Source organism: Triticum aestivum, chromosome 7B (genome assembly GCF_018294505.1).
Source record: "Triticum aestivum cultivar Chinese Spring chromosome 7B, IWGSC CS RefSeq v2.1, whole genome shotgun sequence".
In the NCBI taxonomy this organism is placed as follows: domain Eukaryota; kingdom Viridiplantae; phylum Streptophyta; class Magnoliopsida; order Poales; family Poaceae; genus Triticum; species Triticum aestivum.
The window spans coordinates 588,631,341-588,653,814 of record NC_057813.1 but is presented as its reverse complement, the minus strand read 5'-3'; the positions used below and the strand labels follow the sequence as shown (position 1 = coordinate 588,653,814).

Below are 22,474 nucleotides of genomic sequence, written 5' to 3'. Positions count from 1 at the left end.
TAGAACTATTCTCGGTCAATAACCAATAGCGGAACCTGGATGCTCATATTGGCTCCTACATATTCTACGAAGATCTTTATCGGTCAAACCGCATAACAACATACGTTGTTCCCTTTGTCATCGGTATGTTACTTGCCCGAGATTCGATCGTCGGTATCCAATACCTAGTTCAATCTCGTTACCGGCAAGTCTCTTTACTCGTTACGTAATGCATCATTCCGTAACTAACTCATTAGTCACATTGCTTGCAAGGCTTATAGTGATGTGCATTACCGAGAGGGCCCAGAGATACCTCTCCGACAATCGGAGTGACAAAACCTAATCTCGAAATACGCCAACTCAACATCTACCTTTGAGACACTTGTAGAGCTCCTTTATAATCACCCAGTTACGTTGTGACGTTTGGTAGCACACAAAGTGTTCCTCCGGTAAACGGGAGTTGCATAATCTCATAGTTTGTAGGAACTTTGTATAAGTCATGAAGAAAGCAATAGCAACATACTAAACGATCAAGTGCTAGGCTAACAGAATGGGTCAAGTCAATCACATCATTCTCCTAAATGATGTGATCTCTTTAATCAAATGACAACACATGTCTATGGTTAGGAAACATAACCATCTTTGATTAATGAGCTAGTCAAGTAGAGGCATACTAGTGACATTAAGTTTGTCTATGTATTCACACATGTATCATGTTTCCGGTTAATACAATTCTAGCATGAATAATAAACATTTATCATGATATGAGGAAATAAATAATAACTTTATTATTGCCTATAGGGCATATTTCCTTCACCTCCGCCTATATAAGACGCCCCCAGCGCGCCGGTGAACGCACAGACAGTGCATCGCCGCTCCTCCTCCGTTCCTCCCTCTCCCCTCGCCGTCTCCATAGCCATGGCTGAGCGTTTCCCAAGCGACGGCGCGGCCGCGAACGGCTTCGGCCGCCGCCATCTTCATGAGGACGAAGCTCGACTCCTCTTTGAGGCCGAGTACCCGGTCCCGCCGGACATGCGGGTGCCCGGGGCGTGGAGGATCAGCGCCGGCGGGGTCCCGGTGCCACCACCGCCCACCGAGCCCTGGAGGAGATAGCCGCCCGCAGGTGTGGGCGTGAGGACGAGCACGGCGTGGTGATCCTCGACAGCGATAAGGACGAGGATGCCCCCGGACCGTCCAACCCGCCGCGTCAACCTGGGGAGGGGTGCAGCAGGGACGACGGCCACGGAGGAGGCGACGACGACGGCGGCGGCGGCGACTACACGCAGTTCTACAGACGCCTCAGCATGTAGAGCTTCAAGGGCGGCGGGCGGCGAGGAGCGGCGAGTCGACGGCGGGCCTAGTAGCGTTTTTTTCTTTTGTGTAAAATATTTTAAATATGTATAAACTAGCCGAAGTTTAGATGAATTTAGCCGTGTTTTAAACAAGCTCGCCGAACGTTTTCTTTATTTTTAAACAATTTGACGCGCCTGGGGTGGTCCTGGGGCCGGCGACTGAGGCCAACTCCCCCAGGCCGGTTTTCTGCGCCTGCTCGCCCCCGAACGGCGATTTTAGGCGCCTCCTGGGAGGCCAACGGCTGGAGATGCTCTTAGCAGCAACAGAGCGACACATACAATGCGAAGAACGTACGTTAGAAAATGCCGGGATGATTTTGTTTACTTTCCATCATTCCATGGGAAATGAACGTGTGTGCGTCATGAGCAGCGCAAGATTGTTGCTCGTGTTTGTTCCATCTTCCTACGCTCAAGGCATAAAAGAAGGGTGCGGCCACATGTCAGTCAAATGGTTTTTTAAATTTGGGTCAGTCGGCCGTTATAGAGTCGGTTGCAGATCGTACGGCGTCTGACCCTTCTTTTTCTTCAGCTCTTCTTCTTCCCAGACCGCCGGCCCCCGCCGCTTGCAGCCGACGGCCCCCTGCGACCGCCTCACCACCCTGCCCTCCCCTAAACTGCCCACACCCGTCGGTCTTACCGCTGCCCCCGGCCATCCCTGTTAGGGGCGGATCTGGGCCCCAGGCCCGGGGCGTGGCTTTGTTTCTTAGTTATTACCTAGCCATAATTTTGAATGGGCCCGGGGCTTACCCAACATACAACCAGGGCCCAGCTCAGGTTCTCCATCTTTCACACTCGCACAACCCAGTACGCCTAGACCAGCCACGAACCCCCCACCTCGCCCCGACACCCAGTTCCAGTGCGGCGACGCAGTCGCCGCCCGTCCGCCGATGACTCCCCTCCGCTCCGACGCTCATCGGCCAGCCTTGGTCCCAGGGGCGGCGCCAGCGTGGGGTCGTGTAGGGGCGGCCGCCCGGGGTAAATTTTCGAAACCTGGGTAGCCATGGGAGGCGACAGGCGAGCAGATTTCGTCAGAGGCGAGGTCGAGCGACGAGCAAGAAGAGAAGAGAAAAGAAACGGTTCGCTACTCGATCGGTCAGGTAACGATTCGCTAGCGATGGGCCAGTAAAGTAAGGCCCAACAAAAGATGAGATTAGCCCATTATGTTTTGTATACACTGGCCTGACCCTTGACGTTGCCAATTCCTATCGATCGTGAAACCGATCAGCCCCACACGAATCTCCATCGCCGCACCGCGGCCTTGACGCGACGCCCTGCACTGCCGCCTTGATGCGGCGCTGCCGAAGTCCGTCCAACCGACCAAGAGTGCTGGATGAAGAAGGAGAAGGTAGTTCACCTATTCCCGGTGTCGTCCGCACGGCTGGCACCATCGCCACGCGCCCCGCTCAAGATGGGAAACGAACAGCCAGCAGAGCAAGGAACAGGTTTTTTCGCTCTGCCCTAATCTTCTCCTCTTTTGTATTCTCATCCTTTAATTTCATTTCGTATAGAGAATGAAACTAATTTAAGCAATGCATTGTGCTGATCATCCTATTCAAATGCATACTACTTGGACAATTAATTTTGTTGATTATACTACCCCGAAAAAAAAACTTGTTGATTATATTATTTGACTGTATCATGTATCATGGCTTCAGTTTTTCGTTTCCTAAAGTCTGCCCAGGGTAACTTAAATTCTGGATCCGCCACTGCTTGGTCCCTCCGCCGCTCGCCTGCTCCGTCGTTCGCTCGCGCTCGTTCGCCGCTCGCCAGACCCCTGCTGGCCGCTGCTCCGCCGCGCCGCTCGCCCTGGTCCCCTGCTGGTCCGGTGCTCGCCGCCTCGCCCTAGTCCCCTACCGGTCCGGCCTCTCATGTCATGCTCTCCGCCACAGGACTGCTCCACCACAAGTCCACGACACGGATTGGTAATGGCTGCTGTGGATATAGAACTTTTAGGCTAAGAATTATTCACAGGGACCTGCTGTAGTGCTGTTGATATAGAAATTTTAAAAATTGAACATCTTTGATCTATTATAATGTTTGGATTTGCTACTGCAGTACTGCTTATGTTTGCTGGCTGGCTGCTGCTGTCAAATATTCGATTTCATTTGAATTGCATTTGAATAAGAATGTTGTTGTTGCTACTGTTAATATCAATTTCATTTCATTTTGTAGAAATGAAAAGATGAAGAGATATTATCAAGACTGAGTTGAGGAATAAGATGGGTGATGGCTGGTTGAATTATTCCATGGTGCACAATATTGAGCGAGAAATTTTTGCAAAGGTTGATAATGATGCGATTATATATTTATATATCGCTTTCAATCCTATAGATCTCGCAAAGGAACCTTACCTCGTCGTAGTAGTAAGTTTTCAACTTTGTACAATGTTAATTGTTTCATCTGATGTTTATGTCTTCCGTTATGAAATTCTGCTTTTGATTTCTCTAAGGTGTTGGCTCTTCTTTCACCGTTGATCAAGTTATGGAAGACACTGATGAAGCAAACCATTGATTTGGTACTTTTTTTACTACACGTACTGTTCGTAGTTTACTAGTTTTTGTCATCCTTTTTATCTATTTGTTGTGTTTTTTGGTGCAATTGAGCCATATTTGAGGTAGCTATAGTGTGATGGACGTTAAGTTTTTCTCTCGCGGCAGAAAAAAAAAATTGGGCCCGAGGCTTGCTCCAATCTTGGATCCGCCACTTATCCTGTAGCGCCGCTTGCGTCTGTTTTTTTCCCAAATTCTTCCTGGTGCACGCGCACCATCTAGATGAAACGGGTGGCCGGTCTTGCATGCATCTGTGTTAAATTTTTTTGTCTTCTAGTGCATGTGGCTGTTAGTATTAAATGCGAACACACTGATTACCTCATTCCGAAAAGAACAAATCCACGCACATTTATTTCGGAGTTCTAAATTTTAAAAAGCCAGATCTTTCAAACCGCTCGTTGGAATTCAGATCCGTTTTCACTACTGGAACTCTTGCGACGAGATCTTTGAAACTAGATCCCGCATGGGTATATTTCGACGAAATTTTTTTATGCCAATTTTGATGCTATATGGTGCAACTTTAATACTGTATTGTGCAACTTTAGTACTACATCGTGCAACTTTTTCTAAAACTAATTTTTGAATCTGCATGATTCAACTTTCTATGAGATTGCAATCTAGCAACTATGACAACTTTGTTGTGCAACTAGTCTACTGTCCCGACCAAGTACCTAGTAGTTAATGTGCAACCCTCGTTCGTTGGCTTGTAATGTAGTCTAGTTACACACACATATGCTTAGTTGGCTTGTAATGTAGTCTAATTACACACATATTGATGTTTAGTTGGCTTGTAATGTAGTCTAGTTACACACATATTGATGTTTAGTTGGCAGGAAGACTAGTTGCACACACATATGCTCGGTCGACTTGTAATGTAGTTTATTTGCACACACATTGATGTTTAGTTGGCAGGACACTAGTTGCACACACATATGCTCAGTTGGCGCGGCAATGTAGTCTAGTTGCACACACATTGACGTTTAGTTGGCAGGACTATTGGCACACACATATGTTCAGTTGCACATACATTGATGTTTAGTTGGCAGGAAGACTAATTCATCGAAACATCCTCATGCGAGATCTACTTTTGAAGAGCACGTCGCGAGGGTTTCAATGATGTAAACGGATCTGAATTTTGACACGCGGTTTAGAAGATATGTCTTTTATAATTTTGAAAACTAAAAATTAATGCAACAAGGACGAACATGGGGAACAGACATCTATCATTTGAGAAAGAAACCGCATATAATGATTAATTAGCAGTGTCCTTTTAGCAAATTTTAGATTACAGTAATTTTGCTATTTTTAATATGCGGCAATGACTGGACGTTTGGGACCAGGGCCGGCCGCTCGCGAGCGGTACCCAGCGCCCGGCCGCCAGACAGGTCCTTTTTTTTCTTCAGCAAAGCCCCACCATCGTTCCCACCCTAAACCCTAAGACAGATAATGGGGTCGCCCTCTGGCGAGCCCCTTCTTTCTCCTTCCTTCCCTCCGGCTCACTCCGGCGAACTACTTTAAATCGGTTGACCCGGATCTGAAATTCAGTCGACTGTTATTTAGCTAAACTGAAAAGAAATTCCGTTCTTTCCCATTGGATTTCGTTATCTTTTCAGAGAAACGTACTCCCTCCATAAAGAGATAGTGATTTAAACGCTCTCGTACATACGTGGTGATCAACGGCAGGCTAGCTGTTGCTTTTCCTTCTTTTCCCTACGGCTGATGACTCCAGTCCACTGGAAAGCAGAACCCCACGATCTGGGACTCGGATCCGATCCTACGATCCATCCTTTTCAGCGGCAAAAGCGACAGACAGAATGTTTTCTCGCCACACCCCACACGCGCGCCGTCCAAGCAACCAAAAAACCACCACCCCGTCAGTCAATCCACGCATTTCTCTAGAACACCCGGCCGGGTGGTGCGCGTGCGGCTACTGTCTCTGCCCTGCCGCCTCTTCGACGCGCGTATAAATGGAGGCCGCGGCGAGCACGGAGTCCTCATCATCACTCGCTAGCTCGATCGACACCTGTCATTTATTACAACCGTTTTCTGCATGGCTTCCTCGGCGGCTTTCTTCCTCGTCGTGGCTGCTGCTCTGCACGTGTGTTGCTGCCACGGGCAAGGCGGCGGCGGCGACGGCGCCGTGGCGGCGATCTACAGCCTCGGCGACTCCATCACGGACACGGGGAACCTGGCCAAGGAGGCGCCGCCGGGCGCCTTCGAGACCATCAAGCACCTACCCTACGGCGTCACCTTCGGCCGCCCCACCGGCCGATGCTCCGACGGCCTCCTCATGATCGACTTCCTTGGTACGTGCATGCTGCTCTGCTTCAGAGCGAACACTCGCTCTCAACTTTGATGCTCGCTCTGTAGGTTGTAGCCAAAAGTGACATCGTGTTCCGCTGTGGTTCATGTGCAATGCAGCTCAGGACATGGGCCTCCCGTTCCTCAACCCTTACCTGGCCAAGAACAGGAGCTTCGACCACGGGGTGAACTTCGCTGTCGCCGGAGCGACCGCCATGGACCCCGCCGACCAGTCCAACCGGACCTTCCCCCTCAAGCTGCAGCTCCGGTGGTTCAAGGACTTCATGAAGTCCTCCTTTGACACCGATGAAGGCAATTCAAAAAAATTTATTCCCTCTTATTACTTTCTCTCAGTCTCGGTGCACACTCTGTTTTCATTTCAACAGTCAGGCATACTAATTCTCTCTCTATGTAAAATTTGTGCGTGCAGAAATTCGCAAGAGGCTGCAATCTTCTCTGGTTCTGGTTGGGGAGATCGGAGGAAATGACTACAACTACGCCTTGTTCGGCAACAAGTCTGTCAGTGAGGTGGAGAAACTGATCCCGGCCGTGGTTCAGACCATCATCGACGCCACCAAGGTAACCAGCAGTACCATCAAACAACTTCTCTTACACGTACGGCTCAAAAATGGCGGGGAAACTAATCCTGTGCCTCCATCATCACAGGAAGTGCTCGACATGGGCGCGAGCAGAGTCATCGTCCCGGGTAACTTCCCCATCGGCTGCTTCCCGAGCTACCTCACCGCGATGGGCACGCCGGAGCAGTCGGCCTACGACTCCGCGGGCTGCCTCAAGGACCTCAACCTCTTCGCCGCCAAGCACAACGCGCAGCTCCAGCGAGCCGTGGCCGGCCTCCGGGCGTCGTACCCCGACGCGGCCATCGCCTACGCCGACTACTTCAACTCCTTCCTCAGCCTCCTCAAGGGCGCCCCGTCGCTCGGCTTCGACGAGAATAGCACGCGCACGGCATGCTGCGGCGCCGGCGGCAGGTACAACTACGACGAGACGCGGATGTGCGGCGTGGAGGGGACGGCGGCGTGCGCGGACCCGTCGGCGTACGTGAGCTGGGACGGCATCCACATGACGCAGGCGGCGTACAAGGCCATGTCCAGGCTCATCTACCACGGGAGGTACCTGCAGCCGCAGATACTCAACTTCCCGGAGAACAACGGACAGACTTGATATTCTGTTTGATTCTCGCCTAGACTAGACGATGGAAGCCTCGCCGCGACATTTTGAGCCTTCGATGAGTTCTTCCATGTTTATGCCGCCATATGCTACATACGCGCTCTGCACTATGTATCCAGATAAAACGTAAATTACAAACGAAGTTACATCTCTCAAGTAAATTGAGAGGATTTTACGTGTTGATTTAGTACATAGTCACAAACCTACATTTCTCTAAGGAAGTTACAAAGTTACAGCGTAAGAGTGGCTTGCCCCTGGTATGTTTGCCTCAGTTCATGTATCTGGCTGAGAGTACGAGTGCAAATCTTACAGGAAAAAACCACAAGCAAATACACATGCCCAAGTTCAAACACTGACAGCTAAGATTTAACAGCCTTGATTTGATCTATGTTAAACAACTATCTACATCGAGAATACCGCTTGAACTCAAAATTCTGGCGAACCATCTTCAGTGCAAAGTTCTTTGAAACGGGATAGCAACAATGTTAAATCCAGATCAGCTCCATGCTTCTTCCAAGCTTCCTCAAACTGCTGCCCTTTGCATCTACAAGAGTACATCTTACTATGAGAAGACCGAATGATAGATCTCAGAGGAAGAAATGATGAAATGCAGTAATAAGTACAAAATAAAAATAAAAAATTCAAGTAGGAATTCTGGCTGGATATGTCCATAAGTATATACTGCATTAAGATTTAAGGCAACAGCAATTTTCCATTTCGAAAAAAATAAGGCAACAGCAATTTTCCCCTGAATCCAAGCGGCAGAAACCAACAGAAGGTAACCAGTAGCTTCCTGGACATAAACTGACTGGGTTCGTGTGCAGTCTAAACATGCTGGGATGAAATAATAGAAGGTTACCTAGAACACTAATTCGTAAAAGTAATAAGCAAGATACAGTGAAGAATAAGATATGAGTATCTAATTTAAGTGCCCTGCCAGCAAGTAGCACCCAGATAGTAGAATGATAGCTAACCGGTGTACAATTCTAATTTCCGAACCTAATTACTCTGAGAGATATTCAACTGCCATTTGATAGTATTAGTACCGAAATGCTTTAAACGGGAAATAGCTAGTGTAAAATTTATCTGCTTAATGGAACTTCGTTTTAGCTGGTCGTGACCAAGAAACCACCAGAATGTGATGCAAAAACTAAAATCACTAGTGAAGAATAATCTTACTTCTGGAGTAGCATGAGTATTTCCATTATGCGATTTCTCATCATCTCACGGCTCTTTCGTGTGGCTGACTCTTTATACAAAAGAACAAGCTCATCCACCAGCCTAAATACAAATAAAGTGAGTTGGAAGCTTCCAGATTCAGCAAGTGCAGAAACAGAAGATAGCGATAAGAAGTATCATAATTCCTAGTACCTTGAAGTGTAGGGTGACTTCCTGATCCAGGTAAGCTTAATAACTGTATGAATTCGTTCTAAAACCTGCAAACGATTCATGGCTTAAATATATTTAAAAAAGCTCTTGTTTATCAATACCTATATAATAATTTCATATAATTACAAGGCTACAGTTTAATTGTCCTCTACTGTGGGTGTATCATGGAGCTGTCTACCAATACACGTATAATTACATTGTCCATAATCAGGGCAATTTCCTTACCAGAAGAACTGTTCTATCATCATCAGCATGTATCCATTGGAAAAAGAGAGAGAACATGAGACGAAAATGTGCCAATAGGAAGAGTCCCATAGAATCGAAAACCGGCCCAATAAGGGTAAGCCATGTAACACGACGTTCTTTGTTTAGTGGTTGCCGTTCCAGGTGGCCCAGCATCTCAGAAAGCACACGGTCGCACCTGGAGCCAATGGAAAACTGAAGTTAAAGGGAAAAAAAAAAGACAAGACCTGCAGTTGAGGTTTATAGTAGATATGAACCAGACTGATGGTACCTATAAAACTCATATTAGCATGCAAACATTTCCAGTAGACAGCTGAGTAACTTAACTCAGTGTCTTTTTGCTAGCTTTGCATTCTTCAGACACTGACTACAACCATTATCTCAGATTCCCAATGATGACGATGCACTTCAATCCAAGTAGAACAAATTATATCTAAGTTGCTTTTGAGTGACTATTGACGAACAAAAAGAGAAGATGGTGTATAACTGTCTTTATCTCACTTATTAAAAGCAGCTTTTCAGTTATAAACCATTCCATTTGTAAATGTGGATTTCCCAAGCCATCATTAAAATATCAGGACCACATTTTCATCACTCTCCTTACTAGCCTTTTGGTGCAAAAGGAAAAGGCTATATCACTGTTCTCAAAATGTTACCTGAGTAGTACATTTGTATCATACTCTTTCCGACCCATAATAAGTGTTGCAGTTTTGAACTAAGGTTAGTCCAACCTTAGTTCAAAATTACGACACTTATTTTGGATCGGAGGGAGTAATAATTATCTTATACATTTCCAAATACCCACACTCCAATGTAACTCAGAGAAGGATGAGGTTTGTTCCTCCAGAGATAGTAGATCTTGAAAGAATAGACATGATTACAACATGGAATAAAGCGGAAAAAATACAAGTAGGAAAAGATTGTACCAAGGGCTACGTGGATTGCTTCTCTGAGTGCAAGTCAACAGCAGCACCGATACCTCAACAACGCGATACCATAACTCATCATCTGCAGGAATGTTATGGCAACACGCATCAAGTATTGCATCTTCATACAAACTTAATTCTGTTACTTTCACATTCTTTGCTATGTGCATGAAGCTAATCATTCCCTGTTCCTGTCAATCATACAGATCATTCTCACTCAAAATGCCGACTAACAGAGATTTAGGGAAAACTGAAATCAGCAATACAGGGCGAGCTGAATGGCCCTAAAGAAGAAGTTAGCACTGCTATTCAGCACATGCTAATGTTATCCTCGATAGAGAAACAAACAAAAAAAAAAACATCATCATACCTTAACATCCGGTGACCAATGATCCAATGCCGTCAAAGCACATGGAATGACTAACCAGCACAAGTCCCCGAGCTTGGGGTAATTAACCTGAAACGCTCAAAGAAGCAACTACAGTAAACACCTCTAATACTGAAATACTTCAAAATTACTGATTAGAACTTCTGGTGCTGTCACAAGTACTTAATTACTGCAACATATTTTCTGTTTCTCGCAGTAATTTGAACATTTTGATTCAAGCAGGTGTCAAGTTTTCCTAAATAAACTACTCCTTACTGCAATCCAGCCATGGTCCTAGAATTTACTCTGCAAAGAGAATGATGCTTGTGTAACTATCATGGAGCACGAACCTGAGACAACAGCCACCGGAACTGGTGCGCGGCGACAAAGGCGTGCTCCTTGGGCGGCTTCATGGCGCCAATCATCATCATGTCATCATTGGCGTCCACGCCTGTATCCTTCAGCACGGCCTTCAGCGGCGGCACTGCCTCCGGCATCATGGCCACCAACATCTCCCCGATGCCGGCCCACCGGCCCATCGCCGCCATCTCCTCCATCGCGGCGGCGGACGCCTTGGAGAGCACCTCCGGGACCCAGTGCAGTGCGGGGGCCTCCGCGGAGGCCGCGCGGGCGGCGGCGCAGAAGAGGAGCAGGTCCACGGCCTCCTTGCCGGCCCCGCCCGTCTGGGGCTGAGATGTGGACGGGAGGAGAGAGGCGAGGAGGGATTTGATGGAGGTGTCGGAGCCTTCGGGGGGCGCGTAGGGCGCCGCCGCGAGCAGGGAGCGGAGCGGGGAGGCGACGCGGAGGAAGTCCTCGCGGCGGAGGGCCGCCGAAGCGGCGGCTGTGGAGGGCGGCGGCATGGCTACCCTACGGGCTACGGCCCTACCCGTTTGTTGAGTGGGTTGAAGGGGTTAGCCCTTTCTTTGCCCGCCGGCCGCCTAGCTTATTATTCTTTGAGAACTATACTAGATAGAGTGTCGTTTCGGGGGCGGGGGAAGCATGGATTCAATAGATCTATCAAATCCATGCTTCAAGCAGCAAACGTATGCTAAAAAAGCAATAGTCTAATGTTGGGGCAATCTGATCCGAGTTGACGTTGTTGTCGTCGGTTTCATCCGTCAGACCCATCCCTAACCTCCGGCTCCTCCGGACTGCTAAATGTGTTGAAGCGACGCTGCTATCGCCAGCACCACCACGCGACGAGAACCCATTCCCTCCTCCGCGTCGCGTGGACCGTCGCCATGCCGGAGGCTAGCTTGGATTTGGAATCGGGTCCCCGCCACGCCATCCTATCGCACACTGACGATTGCCCTCACCAGTGAGCCTTGTCAGATTTCATTCGCGTCACACTGCGCCATTCAGCTTTCTGCATCGGAGCTTGAGGTTGTCATCTCGGTCGAAATTGCGGCAGCCGCGTCGCGCGTGCTCCAGTGAGTTTGTTGAAACTTCCACATCAATGCATCGACTTCCTCTACCCTATGCTCACACACGATGCCACAGACCACATCAGAGCAAGCCTGCTGCCTATGCCGGTGAGTTTATGGGAAGCCATAGGCGAAGAGTATTGTTTCATAAGTAGTATTACCGGCACCGCTTAGCTTTCGTGATGGCTACCATTATGCCAGGCATTTTCACCGTCCTATAAGGATGTTGATTGCGCAACATCGTGCTACCTGTTGTAACTAAGATTCCAAGCTGGACCTTAAAAGCTAGAATCTCCATGCTAAGTAGAGGAAAAGAGAAATATATATGGCACATATTTAGACATGGCTTCCAATTATAATGATGCAATGAGAGTACATTTAGACCGTTACAAATTTATACGAAATACAAGTATATGACTTCACTCTTAAGTATAGGCATATATATTGCAAGTTTGCAACACCTAGACGCGCAATCTAGCTAGTTTCCTTGAAAATTAGGAGCACGTTGAATTAGAGCTGCCAACGATAGCTTGGAGCAGTCTTGGTATTGGGGGCATCCTGGTCTCAACTAGCCCTTCAAGAATCTGAACTACCTGTCCTATTGTTGGTCGATCAAGCTCATCATCCTGGATGCACCAACATGCAATCTCGCAAGCCAGTTCAACCTCATTCAGATTGACATCACCATGTAACATGTGATCTACCAAACTCTCCACGCTCCTTCAAGAAGCTTATGTGCAGCATGCACAGGGGGAAAAACATCAAGGTTTCCACCCCTAGAACATGGTGAGCATGAGTTCCTCTTTCTAGATATTATTTCCAGCAAAACCATCCTGTAGCTATAAACATCGACTTTGGGTGTAATAGCCACGCCAGTAATCCATGCAGGTGCAAGGTATCCAACATTTACTCTCATTGTAGTCAGTACTCGGCTAAAATCCCTCCCCAAAAGTTTTGCCATCCCAAGGTCTGCAACTTTCGGAATGAATGAAACGTCAAGAAGTATGTTTTCTGGTTTAATATCACAGTGTATAATGCAGTCTCGACAACTCTGATGCAAGTAGGCTAACCATCTGACAACACCCAAGGCTATATGGTACCTAGTAGTCCAATTCAACAGGGTAGAATTGCTTTGAAATAGATTTACATCAAGAGAGCGATTTTGACATGTGTTCATAAACAAGCAACCTCTTAAAACTCTCACAACAGAAGCCAACAAGCTTGACTGGATTGATGTGTTGGATGGCTCCAATCGAGCTTACTTCTGCTTTAAATTGCTTCTCTCCTTGATAAGTGTCGTCAAGCCTTTCATTGCTATGTCAATTGAGTTATCTATAAATCCCTTGAATACGGAACCAAAACTGCCTCCCCCCCCCAACTTTTCTGTGAATTTTTTTGTGGCACATTGTAAATTTGTGTATCTAAATGCAAGGATTCCGTTAGAACCTTGAGCACCATTCAGTATGCGACCAGACATCTTCCTTTTGTTTCTCCAAATCATTAGTATGAGGATGAGTCCAAATAAGCCTAGAGCAGAAACACATGTACCAGTGGAAACTCCAATAGCAACACCTCTTCTCTTGTTTTTCAAACTTTGAATATCTTTAGCAGAAAGGCGAAGGTAAAGAGTTTCTTCATTTGAATTGGCCGTGTCTCTACATTGTAGTTGTTTTAAGTTTAGCAATTCATTGTACCAAATAAAACATCCACTGTCGATGTAGGAATATGCAGTGCAAGAGCAGTTATTCAGACAAACTTTTACGCACGCAATCACACTTGTAGCAGATTCTAATTTTGGGGCATTTTGAGGCAACCTAACACATGACACAGAGTAGAACTTGTTTGTGGTCTGTGTTGTGCTTTTGTTGCTAATGCAGTCTAATGGAGTAGTCCTCGAGCACCCACCAGTTCGATCTTCTAGCTCCCAATGCTGGGGGGATGTTATGGCGAAGCCCTCCATGTAGTTGTGATGTGGAACGACGTTATCATTGCAATTTGCGAAAGGTCCACAAATTGCATAGACATCACACTGAGTTTTCGGTTGGGAGTAGAAAATTACCCAATCATGTGAGCCCTCAAACCAAATGAACATCCTTAATTGACATAAGACGTCAATGACAAATGGCTAACCATATTTTCATGCATTAAGCTATCTCTACTCTTAATGTTTGAGTTGGTTGAATAGTACGGTTTATTTTTGTCCCATCACTTTCAACCGTTTTATTTTGCTGGTTTTTTTCATCCCCTCCCCCACCCCACCGGTTTATTTTCGCATCACTCTCTCACACAATGAAAAAAATCTGAACAGATCAGAACTTTCCATACTGACGCAAGTTATTTAGTAATATCTTTATGTGAAAGAATCAATCACGATCAATTTCTAAAGTTCAAATCTAAATTAATTACCTCAAATCGCTCAATCACATTAATTAGGAAACAAATAACCAATTTTAAGAAATCTCATTATTAAAGCATTTATGTACCTACTTAATTTGTAATGGAATATTATCTCATTATTCTCTACTCCTAATGTCTCAGTACGTACGTCGCTTCGTTCGCTCGTTCCCTCCCCTCTACATCGATCGAAAGAAGTCGCCAGCCCTACCCCTCGCACGATCTCCTCCACGTTTCTAGTTTTCTTTTTTTATATCCAAAAATATCAGATCGCAATCCATCTTTCCTTTAATGCACATCTCTCCTGTAAAAAATCGGGACACATGCCCTTCCTTCTCATTAACATGCGTTTCTCCTGGATATCTGGGGTGCAATCCTCTCGTTCCCACTAATCTCTTATATATATGCCTTTCCTAAAGATATCTCGGTCCTGCCCGGCTTGATCTAATTCAATTTAGACGAAGGACACCTTCAGAAACAAGACGATCTACTCAAAGGCTGGCTTGCTCCACGGCCTCCACCTGCTTTTTCAACTCACGATGATTACAACGTGAGCTACATGCATTTATACTACTCCCTACATTCCCTTATATAAGGCCACTATCAAAAATACATTTTGCATCAATATAAGGCCACCAACAGTAATTGAGGCAAAATTTAATGATGTTTTCTCGTACTAGCAACTTTTTAATACTTACATGCATGTAGTCATAATGACACTCAGTCACTTTCTTCCCATTCATTCGTTGCATGCTTGTGGTGTATTAATGAACCCGGTTAACAAAAAGAAAAGTTGACTTGCGAAGGAGTCATTAAATTTTATCTTGGTACCTGTAATATGAGTTTGTGGCCTTGTATAAATAGAGTTAGGATTTCTATACTACTCCCAAAAATAGATTGGCGTTGACTGAGGACACATGCAAGCGTTTGGATGGCTGCCCAAAATTCTGATGTAGTGACAATCAATGAGATCTATACTACTCCCTAAGTAGAGTTAGGATTTCTATACTACTTGGACAATCAATGAGATCTATAGGAAAGCGGAAGAGAGAACTAGCAAGCCGGTGATTTTACTGCTTTATCTAGATTCATTGTGCTAAATCAAGTAGTTCTAACCTAGCTGTTACAGGATTCACCGATTTAGTCCATGTTTTGCTTTTCCATTTTTTTGTTAATGGAGTGAATTTTGAAATCTCATATTTCGGTTAGTTTTTGGTCGGTCAGCTTGAGTAGTAGGGTCCGTTTGGATGGAAGCCAATGACAACCCTGCCAAAAAAATGGCGTTGACTGAGGACACATGCAAGCGTTTGGATGGCTGCCCAAAATTCTGATGTAGCCAATTTTTTGGTTAACACATTCAGTTTTTCACAAACCGCGGGGTGATTCGGCGGTGGAGAAACCTTCCGCTAAAAAGTTGGCACGCCTAGCATTGGCAGGGCGGCTGCAGGCGCTATCCAAACAAGCCCGTATTCTCTCTTTTTTGTCCCAGTTGGTATTTCATATAGGCTACCTTGCTATGTTATATATGTTATATAAGATACTTCATATAGGAGGTCAAGCTTGAAAAAGGTAGAATTTTCAACAAGTCAAGAATCATGTTAACCAGGCTGTCATGATATTTCCCCTGCTTCAAAATGCTCCATGAGATGTTAGTTAACATGCCTCTGAATGTTGATTGCTTTTTACAGAATTTTGACTGTTTATGTAGACTTTGGTTCATTATGACAACGACAAATATCACTTTGAGGCGCTCGCCGTGGCAGACGGGGATGGGATGGCGCTGGGTACACTGCTGATAACAAAATGTTGTGACGGTTCCAAATGAGAACTGAACTTACTGCATAAATATTCAGTTATATATCAATGCGGCAAATGTTTGCGTGTTCTGTAAAATAGCATGGCAAATTTTAATCCAAATGTTGTCTGTCTTCAGTCATCTAAAAACTAGCATGGCAACTTTGTACATGATACAATCTTTCAGCGTGGCAAACTAGTTAATAAATTGTAAAAAAGATGGTACCAAATAAACTTATATACGGTCATGTAGCATCCTAATTTTTCGTATGGCAACTAAGCCATCAGTATCCTTCCAATGGTTTACTAAATCGACATCTGTTACTGAATTTAGAGATCAAGAAAGCATCAGGTTACCTGTGAAAACTCATGCAGGGAAGAGGTGTTACTGCTGCTCATTCCACACATCGTCTGCCGATGCACCTCCTTCCAGTGCGTTGTTCACTGCTGCCTCTCCCGACGCATTGTCCGCTCCCTACTCCTCCCTCCAACAGGTCACCCAGAACCTCCTGCATGGCGTGCTGGTGCAGAACCTCTGCTGCACTCCTCATTCCCTCACGATTGTTGTTTGGATAGCAACAGTGGGTAAAGAGGGCTGACGTGAGCAAATGAAGCAGCAGGTGAACCGCAGCCTGCTCCACCTGTCCGATAGGGACCCGAGGTCATGGCCACCAGCGAGATGGACGCTATTGTGCACTGACGGGCTCCTGGTCTTCCTCGCCGCCGTCTTCGGCACGCCCCATCCCCCGTCCACCAGCCTGTCCCCCCCGCATTCCCCCGCTCGCGTGATGCGCCCGGCAGCTCTACCTTGCGCTCCCACCCTTGCTTCTCCCCTCACGACGCATCTTGGTGAGGGGTCCGACTGAATCACCGAGAGAGGGGAGAGGTTCCGCCGGAAGACCGGGAGCTCATCAGCATTTAGCGCCATGGTCCTTCTGCATTCTTCAACACCCGCCCTCTGCACAGCGTCGCCACCGGGTCCCCCACCCATCGCTCCCCGGATCTGGTCGCGATCCATTATCTGGCCGCTGCAGCTCGCCGTAGTATTAGTCGGAATCGAGCTAAATTGAGGATCGCCGGGAGAGAGAAAGTGAGGGAGAGTGGGAAATGTGTGACCACTTCGCTGGGTGAGGGATAGAGGAAGTGATGGGTCGTGTTGTTGGATTCGGTCGGTCTCTGGAACGAATGACCCCTGCCGATGACGTGGCAATACTTGTGCGTTAGGATTGGTGCTTAGAGTCCAACGGTAACAGATGCCTTGAGGACGAGATCGTTAAAACCTGAAATTCAGTTGTTATCTTTTTCGGAAAATAGTTCAAAAAATTGTGTGGGTGAAAATGGATCGTTCCTAAAAAACTGGATCCGGCTGCGGAGCAATACAAACCGACCTCCTGCCCCACTCCATAGAGCATCTCTAGCAGATTCGGTATACCGCGTCCCGCAAAAATAGATTTACAAAACATTGCAAAATGCTTTCTTGCGCATTTTTACGGTAGTTTTGTTCCGACAGAACAGATCTCGTAAAAATATTTCATGGTCCCGGCAAAATTACACAACCGCCCTTAAAACGCCCGCTAAATTAAAATTGGGTACGCCTTGGCCGCTTCCACCACGAGGATCTCGTCAGGATGGACAGAGGGCCATTGCTGGAGCTCACAACAAGAAGAAACCATCTGCATCGATCTTGTGGCGGCGGCAGCAATAGCTAGCTAGCACAGGCCGCCGCAGCAGCACCTAGCTAGCTAGCGGCGGCAGTAGCTAGCTCGCAGAGCTGCAACTAGGGTGCGGTGGTCGCTGACATTGAGGCTTTGAGGCGAGGTCGCGCTCGGGGAAGACCATGGCGCGAGCTGAAAGTTCCCTCCTGCCAACTGTTTTTTATTTTTCAGGTCCAGTAAAAATTGCCCCCATTCCCATAGATATAGCGGAGACGGCCGCAAAATATGCAGGATCCCGCAAAAAAATCCAGGATGGTTGAATATACATGATCTCTCCGGGGAAAAAAACATGCCTCCATCCCATTAACCGGCAGTTATTTTGTGGATGGCCCAGTTTACACTAGAGATGCTCTTAGCCCGAAAAGAAAAACAATCGAGACCTGACACACGCCACACAGGGGGATAGATGGAGCGAGCGAATAAACCAAAGAGAAAAGTCTGGAAAAAAATCCTGGACTTCATAGAGCCGATCTGAATCTAACCCTGAATTCTCAGTCCTTGAAATTAGCACCCTGTACTTGTCAATCCTGGCCAATCTGTCTTTAGACTTGTTTGTCACGCCGGGAAAAAGGTCAACCCCGAACGAGATGCTCACGTGTCATCTACATGTTCTTCCTCACTCTCTAGCGCATGACCATGCAAACCCAAGAATACATGGGCAACACTGCTAACTTGTCGCAAATAATAACTGTGTTACTTAGCAGTGGTTGTCTCTCCATTTGCATGGTGGAGGAAGAGATTAGCATGATTGACATTGTGGATATGCATGCCATACATGTTTGTGCTCTTCAAGTGGGGAGAAGAAGTGTGTAACAGGTGGACTAGCTTAGTCACTGAGAGAAGTTATGATCTCACTAGGGATTGTCTGTTTCTCAGCACCCCAAAATTGGTCTAGATTGGGAGAAGGTCAGGATTGACCGGGATCGATAAGTACGGAGTGCTAATTTTAGGGATTGAAAGTTTAGGTTTAATTCAAACCGGCTCTACGAGTTAAAGGTTTTGCTTTAGATTTTTCTCTAAACCAAATAGCGCTACGATTTGTGCAGATCCGACGGTCACAAAAAATAGCCTGAAGCAAATTTAAAAATAGACGACTCAAAATTAGAAAATTTGTTATTTTATACATGCAAAATTTGACATGAATTATCTTTATAAATGTCACCACACAAAATTCAAAAGGCCCGTGACAACGCACGGGCATTGTACTAGTAGGTGTAGTACTTCTCTTGGTCATTTTTGGCGAATTTAGAACGGAAAAGGATAACATGTCCTGCACTCTCTGGAATTGCGGAAAAGTATTTGCCGTTCCATGCACCCATGGACCAATATGGCGTTGATGAGTTAAATGGTGCAAGTAATAACTGGTCGGCGCCACTAGGATCTAATTCATACCAATATGCACCGGTAGCTGGGTTGATCAAGTCTTTCCAAGAAACTGTACGACGTTTCAAACCGGTGATCCTGTCCCATCCAATTTTTGCCTCAGGGAAAAATGTATCTGTGAGAGCATAGCAGTGGTGCCATGTTTTGTCATTTTTGCTTGTGTGGACCAAATTATTGACTTGGTAGACGGGTTTTGGATGACAAGGTTGCCATCGTGGGAGATTGTGAGCTCTAACAAGGTGGTGTTCTTGATTGGCTTATCCCTGTTTGCAACCAGGCTGAAGTAAATTTGGGGAATGTACTGAACCATATGCCAAGGTACCAGTTGGCAGTGCTTCCGTAGGATTTGTTGCTTGTTTCGAAGAAACCAAGCACGTCCCTCTGTTCCAAATAAATTACTCAACTTTGTATTAACTTTAGTACAAAGTTAGTATGAAGTTGAGTCATCTATTTTGGAACGGAGGGAGTACCTGCCATTTTTGGAGACGAGCTTGTCGTTGACGGTAAGCACTTGGCCTGACAAGATGGTGTCCGTCACACCAGCTGGGGTGCATAGGTACAAGAGTATGGTGAAAACAATGAGGAGAGGCATGGCGAATTGAAGGTGAGGGCATGCAGAAAGTTGTGGTGCAGAGGATGGAAATGTAGACCGGGTACTTAGGGCGTGTTTGGTTTAAGTTTTGAACAGTAGTTGCATTGCATACACTTCTTAACCCAACCTGGTTGAGAAAAAACAGGTCCTAATACGCCATATGCAACTTGTTTGGTTGCCTGCATCTAGTGTCCCTGCATTAGGTAATACGAAAGTGCACTTTGTTTGGTTGGCTGCATTGGCCCTAGCGGCACATGAACACGGCGTTTGGTTGCATACGGCGTACATTGTTGTGCTTATCTTGTACCCTAGTTGGTGAGCTTACCCACAATGATCACACCTAGCACACCAATGCCACAACACAGCAATGGTGACGAACTGGGCGAAGATGATGAAGTTCTTCAGCTTCAAGCCGAACTGACGATCCACCTTAGCAGCTTCCACTTTGACAGCTCTAACCTTGGCACTATCGACACTGCTGCCTCCGTGCTTTCGCGCCCAGGCGGAGTAAGCTTGTTCTGCTGCCTACCTAGTCTTGAACCCTCTATAGTTGCTGTTACTATACGATGCCACTTGTGCATTGGCTTCTTCCCATGAACTATAAACCCCTGGAACCTCACCGATGAACACGGCATACCACTTGCCCTAGCAATGCACAAGAGCAACAGTTGAAGCAGCAAATCAATGGAGCACAAGTAGGAAGCAAAGTAGCACACAAACAACAATGGAGCAGAAGAGAAGTAAAGCATGCATGATCATACGGCATAGCAAGTTAAACCTAGCACTACCTTGGTGTTAACCTACCACCACATCCAAAAGAGGGTGTCGTCCTACCACCGCAAGTTGACCATCAACGTGAGGGGTTAGTATATACCACCTCACCAAAATATACAGACCATCAAATAGTTTTTGAGCCCTAGCTACACAAAATGTACGTCCTCATCGTCATCGTCGTCGTCGTCGCCACCGACATCGCTGTCGGGGATCATGCACGCTCACAGGCAGCACTACTCTAGTAGTAGTGCTTGCCCAGCCAGCTCCTGAGCCACAACACCCTATGAGCGTTGGCCATGGCAACGAACCCAACACCCTGGGCCTTGTTGTCAAGCAGGTGGCTGAGAGCTGCCATGAGAGCCTCGTCGTTGAATCCACCCTGGGTCATGACAGCGCCATACAGGTCAGGGTGGACGTCGAGGGGCTTGCACTCCCTGATGGCTATTGCCACCTCCTTCACCGCCTCAGTCATGCTGCAAAAGACATTGATCTCCTCCTCCATCAGGCCTCCTCTCTTCCTCTTCCTATCATGAACGGGGTCAAATGGCTTGTCGAAGGGCTTCACAGCGGGCTTATCAGGGCCATCAAGGACCTCGACGTCCGGTGTCCCAGGGAAGTCTGGCATGGGAGAACCAAGAGGCTCACCCGAGCCCATGGCATGCTTCCAAGTTGCCAGCCCGAAGGAGAAGATGTGCTGCATCTGGTTGTAGTTCTGGATGGGTGTGTTGAGGAACTCAACGTCCCTTGGATGGTCCTAAGAATGAAACACAAGTGTTGTTAGTTGCAATTAGGAGTAGGCAACGGTGGACAGTATGAAAAGGAAGAGGGATGTGAGCTAACCGCGACATGGCCGTCGTAGTGCTCTGCCTCCAGAACTATGGAGCAAGTGTTCTCATCCCATGAGGCGCCGCTAAGGTCTCTCAGCTTGGACACTTGGATCCATCGACTTCTCCACTTCCTCAGGTGGTTGTACACCTGGGTGGCAGACACCTCTCGTCCACAGAACTTGAACACCTGCTTCGCAATGATGTTTAAGTGCACCTCCTTGAAGTCTTTGTCAGTCATAATTCCACTAGAGATGAGCTCACACATCTTGTTTAACACGAACGTGGACATGAATGGCTGCCACTTCATGTTGTTGGACCTATCATCCTTCTTTGCCTTTGCTGCTGCTAGCTTGATTGCAGCGGCAACAACAGCAGCAGCAGCAGGAGTTGGCTCAACGAGCACTACTGGCACATAGAGGGAATCAGACTCGAACACCTCTGAATTAGGTGCCATCTCGGACATAGGCTGCGAGTCCTCGACAAATGATGGAGCAAACTGGCTGTCAGACACGACAAGGGCCTGACTAAGATCTTGCGTCTGCGTGGTCATGTCCTACAATCGTAGCACGCATTGACAGTGAGTATAGCACACAACATACCGGACATTTCATGAAAGCAGGAGCATACATGTACATGGTTCATCACTATCATAGCAAGCACATGCTTCATCACTATCATACTAAGCATACCAGACAATCTATGAGCAGGAACATACATCTACAACAAACAACATGCTACAAATGGACCACCAATAGCTACAAATCACAGATCTAAGCATGATTCAACACAAGCACAAGGTTCAACTTCAAACTCTACTACTAATCTAGCCTACCACATGCTTAAACATCTAGCCCTATCACAAATTGCAACCGCAGCATAGCAACCAACCATATCAGCTCACAGATCATACCACTAATCAACCATGCATCTAGATCAAATCCTAGCTGCAGCTCAGATCTAGCTAGAAGGAACAGGGAGAAAGGGGGATTGAACTCATAGAGGCCATGGCTGCAGCTTGAGGACGAGGGGGGATGGTCGTGGAAGATGAACGCCGGCCGGTGAAGAAGCTCTGACGCCGTGGACTGCCGACCGATGAAGATGCGCCGCTTACCTGCTCGTCGGTGTGGATGTGCGTCGGTGGAAAAGCTCAAACAGAGGAAGAATGGTGGCGGGAGTTGGGGCGGTGAGGGAGGGGCTAAATAGGGGTGGAGCGGCGGGAGGTGAGCCGAAATCCTCCCACCAATTTTTTGGTGACGCGGGCGAGCTCGCGCCATCTC

General features: G+C 46.9%; 1 protein-coding gene and 1 pseudogene across 1 annotated transcript; one reads left to right on the top strand and one right to left on the bottom strand.

Annotated features, from left to right (window-relative positions):
* Positions 1–5,894: 5,894 nt before the first annotated feature.
* LOC123161328 (acetylajmalan esterase-like) lies at positions 5,895–7,363 on the top strand (annotated as a pseudogene).
* A 128-nt stretch (positions 7,364–7,491) lies between these two features.
* Positions 7,492–11,241, bottom strand: LOC123161327 (uncharacterized protein At2g39910). The gene is made up of 7 exons (XM_044579164.1): positions 10,645–11,241; positions 10,298–10,384; positions 9,928–10,118; positions 8,984–9,179; positions 8,741–8,805; positions 8,549–8,650; positions 7,492–7,913 (listed from the first exon to the last, which is right to left on the bottom strand). Exons 1-7 carry the CDS (start codon positions 11,152–11,154, stop codon positions 7,796–7,798), a joined length of 1,269 nt encoding a protein of 422 aa, XP_044435099.1. The 5' UTR covers positions 11,155–11,241; the 3' UTR covers positions 7,492–7,795.
* Positions 11,242–22,474: the final 11,233 nt, after the last annotated feature.

Excerpts from the sequence above, each read along its gene's own strand:
- LOC123161327 (XM_044579164.1), bottom strand. The coding sequence starts at position 11,154 with ATGCCGCCGCCCTCCACAGCCGCCGCTTCGGCGGCCCTCCGCCGCGAG. Across the intron at positions 8,806-8,983 it reads ATGATAGAACAGTTCTTCTG|GTTTTAGAACGAATTCATAC; the intron begins GTAAGGAAATTG and ends AATCGTTTGCAG. Across the intron at positions 8,651-8,740 it reads AAGTCACCCTACACTTCAAG|GCTGGTGGATGAGCTTGTTC; the intron begins GTACTAGGAATT and ends ATTTGTATTTAG.